Source organism: Elephantulus edwardii, unplaced genomic scaffold, assembly GCF_000299155.1.
Source record: "Elephantulus edwardii isolate Elephantulus edwardi_28Jun2011 unplaced genomic scaffold, EleEdw1.0 scaffold00104, whole genome shotgun sequence".
Lineage (NCBI taxonomy): Eukaryota > Metazoa > Chordata > Mammalia > Macroscelidea > Macroscelididae > Elephantulus > Elephantulus edwardii.
Genome location: NW_006399854.1, coordinates 7644192 through 7649648, shown reverse-complemented (window position 1 = coordinate 7649648; position 5457 = coordinate 7644192). Strand labels below are relative to the sequence as shown.

General features: G+C 40.0%; 1 protein-coding gene across 3 annotated transcripts in view; it reads left to right on the top strand.

Moving 5' to 3' along the window:
* PPP2R5E (protein phosphatase 2, regulatory subunit B', epsilon isoform) overlaps positions 1-5457 on the top strand; it is a 222240-nt gene that overhangs the window by 205450 nt on the left and 11333 nt on the right. For 2 of the 3 annotated variants that reach the window (XM_006891792.1, XM_006891793.1), the window contains exons 12-13: positions 958-1085; positions 3119-3220. In XM_006891792.1, the coding sequence (XP_006891854.1) occupies positions 958-1085; positions 3119-3220 (230 nt within the window). The remainder of the gene's footprint in view (positions 1-957; positions 1086-3118; positions 3221-5457) is intronic. The other variant, XM_006891794.1, reaches the window with a different exon arrangement.

The window sequence follows — 5457 nt, the reverse complement described above, 5'->3', positions numbered from 1 at the left end:
TGGGATGGGAGTGTCAGAGACAGTGCGATTGGCACAGGACAGAGCGGAGTTTAGGGCTGTTGTACATAGGGTTGCTATGAGTCGCAGGCGACTCGACGGCACATAACAACAACAACAACATGGGAATTAAGGAAATTTATGCTTATTCTCCATTTAGCTACTCACTTCGTTTCAGTCTGTTGCATGATGGGCAAAGAAAAGAGATTTTAAAATGTAAACGTGTGTGTATTCATTCAGTGTCCCCAAATCCAGACTGAGTGGCTGTCCCCTAGCTTTCCCAGTTCTAAGGAATGGAGCAGAAATGATCACCAAGAACATGGCCAGTAAGTTTGTGTCCCTCAGCTCTTGCCATTGGCTAGCAGTGTCACCCTGGATAGATGAACAAGTCTTTCTGAACCTCGGTGTTCTCATCTGTAAAGCACAAGCAATGCCTCCTCGTAGGACAGTGGAAAGGATCGTACAGTTTACCTGCAGTGTTGGCTCAGTGCCTGGCCTGGAGGAGGTACTTGGTAAATGTAGATGTTAGCAGGGATGGACAGCTGGCTTTCTCTCAGCAGCTGTTAACTGAATGAATGCCAGCCACGTGGTGGGCCCGTGGCTGATCTGAAGTGTGTGGAATAACAGAAGTGATCTGTAATGGATGTCTGTTCAATGGGGAAACTGTGGTCTGTGAAGGAGCATTAATGTGCTCGGGTCTTGGGAGTGTTGTAAAGGAGAAATAGAGAGGCAAATGAAACGAGCAGTGTTAGAGAATAAACAGGAGGAAAAAGAACTTCTCTTTATCTCCTAAATTGATAAATCACTTGGGAACTTTCTGAAAGAGTTTAAAAGATGTAAAATAGGATTAATATTTATATTTGATTGACTGGTTAAATTACAGTCTTATATTTTGATTTATATAAATTTTTCTTTTATCTTTGTCTCGTTCTCTAATGTGTACTTTTTCTTTTTCCAAAGGTGGCAGAAAGAGCACTCTATTATTGGAATAATGAATATATCATGAGTTTGATAGAAGAAAACTCGAATGTCATCCTTCCCATCATGTTCTCCAGTCTTTATAGGATTTCGAAAGAACACTGGAATCCGTACGTTTTCAGAGTTTCATGCATCTCATTTTTCTTTTGACCATTTTATCCCTTCCCTTGCGTTTAAGAAAATATTTTGAGTGATTGCTACATGCAAATTATGTGCTTTTTGCTGGAGGCAGAAATATGAAAAGATACAAAGAGTCCCTCCCCTTTAGGAAGTCACTGGCTGATTAGGAAGACCCGCAGCAACTCTTCCTTACTTGTGGGACTCTCTGACCTGTCTGTGACGATAGTAAGAATATTTTAGGGACACTCTAGAGCTGAGAAGGGAAGTTTGTGGGTATTGCACTGAATCTTAACAACTTTGGCAGGTGGATGGGATCCAGTACACCCTTTCAGAGAGTGAAGCCTTTCACCACATAAAACAGCAGGAACTTGTAGGAAGCACCTGTCAAGCTCAGAGGCTTGTGCTCTTGGGAGGGATAAAACACAAAGTCTTTTTGGGGGAGAATGCTGGAAAATGAGATTAGAAAGTGGAAAAGATCTAGTAAGAGTCTTCCACAAGTGTTTGGAGAGATTGGCCAGAGTAGATACACTTTTTAGCGTGATCCATTTCTTAATCACCTGGTTACTATGCATATTTCCCAAGGGTGAAGGAGAAGGTTTAAAATGTTGAAAGAATAGTTTTACATCCAGCACCTAGTTCTCTGTGGAATTGAAAACAAATTTAACATGGCATTTAAAAAATTAGTAGTAGTAGTTTGGCATATTCATAATATGTTCCTCTTTAAAAGTTTTGCTTGCCATGGCAAAATATACTGCTTCTCCTTGTTTAAATTTACCAAGTTTTAGTAATTAAACCTATAGAGCTAAAGAGCTAGTCAACAACTCCCAGTATTCAACCAGTCTCCTGAGAAATACAGGGGTAGTTCTGTGGGTGTCCTAACAGCCCGTCTTCACTGCTGCCCAGTATTTGGGAGAAAGGTCAGTCCCACCGGATCATAGAACTGCCTTTACTTTCAGGCACAGGGCAGAAGCTCCACAAGTATACTTTCTTGTAAATGTTTTAGCAACATCAAGCTGATTTAACTTGGGCCTTCCTTGTTACCAGGGCCTTTTTCTGTGGTGGCAGGAACACATGTGCTTCAAATTGGAACCAGAATTGTGATTTTTGGGAATAGACAGTGAGTGCTCTTAGACCCAACCTAAGAAATACCAACCTGTTGTGGAACAATCCTTATATTGCTCAGTGGCATATTATTCTACTTGATTTGCAGGGGCCTCAATTTTAGGGACCTTGCAGCACAGGGTTCTAGAGCCCCTAGCAGCTGTTGTCGGCCTCCAGTTGTCTTAACCAGCACATAAAGTGGGACAGCAAGGAGACTGAACAGCAGTGGATAGATAAATGCAAGTCACAGCTAAAAAAAGAGCTCCTATCACTGCCCAATTTACAGGGTCTGGTGCCGTATCTTTGAAAAGGTCATATTCTTGAATATATGTTATTCCTTTAAAAATAAAATTTTATACAATATGTGTCTCTTAAAGTTAATTCTGCCAACAGTGTTCTTTTTCTTTTCACTTTATTGTATATTAGAATATATGCACACCAAAGAGGAAGCTGTGTAGAAGATAAACCCATGGCCTCATCTTGATTTTTCCTCGTGCTTTTCTGCTTATATTTTTGAGTCTTTTTTAAAAAAAAATAAAATAAAATAAAAAATTTAAATAAGCACAGTTGCAGATAATACCAATAAATTTCAGTTCAGGTCTTCATTTTTAAGGTGAAGTTGCGTTATTTTTATACTTCTGTAGTTGCCACAATAAGTCTACTCTGGGCACCAATTAGGGCAGAATTCTTCTTTTTCAATCTTGCCAACCCCACAGAATGACGCCTTGTCCCTAACAGTGAAGAATGTAATTCTGAGTGGGAAAATAAACTGGAGGTCATTTCTAATTGTTCAGCCAAAAAAAGGATTAGAGACAGAATATGCAAAAAAGAGTTCACTCAAAGAGTGTGCCTAAGCTTTCTTTGTTCAGCATCCTTTATGTGAAGAATGACTAAAATGTTGCCATTTCTCTGTGCTTTGCAGGGCTATCGTGGCGTTAGTGTACAACGTGTTGAAGGCGTTTATGGAAATGAACAGCACCATGTTTGATGAGCTGACGGCCACATACAAGTCAGATCGTCAGCGGTAACTTTTTAAAGCTTTTTTGTCAGCTGTGCATAAAGCTCTCTCTCGAGTTTTTTCCTTGCTCATTGCTGAAGTTGCCTAATTGCACCCAAAATCATAAGCCACACAGTTTGATTTATTTACACTTTCATTTTTGCATGCTCATTAGCTGTGTCTTTATAAGTGTCACTGGGCAGTGGAGCTTGTGACAGTGTATCATTTTGATACAGGTTTTTTTTTCTTTCTTTTCAATAATATTTCACTTCCACATTCAGGTTGAGAGCCCCACATAAAACTGGCAGTTCAGGCCCCATTGGGAGACACATCAGCTAGATGGCCAACAGGGTTCACCCCTGTTCTAAACTTATCTGACCTAGAATTGGCCTGCTTTTGTACTTTGTCCACCAGTGTGAGGGCATCAGTTTTCTAGGTTTTTTGGCCCAGAACTTACTTTCTACTCACTTTCAACAAATTCATTACAATTCAGCTAGGAGAACATGGAGATAGCTGCTCTCAAGGTCAGAACCTTTACAAGACCAAGCTTTCTAAGAGAGCAGACCCTGGGGGTACTCGTATGGATATTTGTGGTGCAGGAAAGCCTTTCTTCATTTCATTGACTTGATTCTTCGGTTTTATTATTTCATGCCTGATTTATCACACTTCTGAGAAATTAAGGAACATTTCAGAAATTGGTCATTGCATTTGGGTTGGAACCTACTCCTAGCTGACTCTCCAGTGGGTTTTCCGAAGCTGTAAATTACACAAGAAGAGATATCCCATCTTTGTATTGGTCCATGGTGGAAAAATCTTGAGCACACTTAGTAACAGGGCTTCAAGTTTGGCTTGAATCATGTTTTTTGTATCATAAAATTTTGAAACTGAGGGGATTCCAGAGATTCGTATATATTCATCTCCATGACTTTGCAGAGTTGCCTCAATCCTGGTACATATAGTGGGCTTCCCCACCTCTTTGCCTAACCTGAGTCTGAATCAATGACACACATTTTACTAATAAGAAGAGCAACAAGGACAAAAGGTTTATGGCAAAGGAATTCAAGCACAGTGATTTTTTTTTTAAAGTTAAGTTACTGTGATGTGACTTAATTGAAAGACAGCTTTAAAATGAAAAACTTATTATCAATGGAAAATCTAAGGTAGAAAAGAGCTTTTAACACAATGTCTGTTGGGGTAGATAGCAGTTTTGGAATTATGTGGAGCTGTAGTGGCATTGCAGGTAAGCACAAAACAGCTAACTACAGGGTTGGTGCTTTGAACTCACTGGCGGCTTCCAGGGAGAAACATGTGGCACTTTAAACATGTGGCTCTTTGCTTCTGTGAAGATTCCAGTTGTGGAAATCCCATAAAGCTGCCTTGGGAACCATAAAAAGGAACCCGACTCTGAGGGCCTAGTGGGTAGGAGTTGTGAGGCTCACCTAAAGGCAGGTGGTTTGAATCGACCAGCAGCTCCACAGGAGAAAGAGAAAAAGAGAACGTCTTCTCCTATTTGGTTTCTAGCTCCTGAAAATACCTCTGAGGATCGCTATGTGTTTGTTCCAACTTGACAGTACGAAGCTACACCACCACCCCGGTGTCTGTTAGGGTCACTGTGGGTTGAAATCAGCTCTACAGGATGGATTTTGTTTTTTTGATAATATACTTGGAATGTCAACATCTTTTCATTCACTGTGTTTGCCCTTGTTGTAAATTATTAGGTTTCTAATAATCTTGCCTGCCTCAAATATGAAGATGTTAAACATTTTAAAAATATTTAAAAATTATGAGGGCATTTTTAATAAGCTTATGTACCATTAAAGTGTGTTGCACCTGATGTCCTATTTATTGCGCTTAATGGGTTAGGAGAAAACTGTTTCATGATCAATGAGAAAAATGATCAAGGGAAGAACAACTGTTAATGGGCCATAGGCCAGGAATATTGTGAAGTTGCTTCTTATGCTCTGGCATAAATATGATTTACACTGATTAGGCTTTCTTTTTTGGGGGGGTTTTGGTTTTTCTTCTTCTTAAGCTTTATTTATTTTTTTTTTTTAAATAATGAGCATTTACAGAGATTTTGGATTTCCATTCATTCATTGCTGCACTTCTCTCCCCGCCCAGCCCCCCACCCCCAGTTCGCTGCTCTCTTTCAGAAGTAAAAGAAAGACTCCCTGGTACACAATCCCCCTGCACCCCTCCCATCTCCCCAAGTATATTCCACTATGCAACCTTAATTGTGGACTCTTGTGATAACCTTAATACTC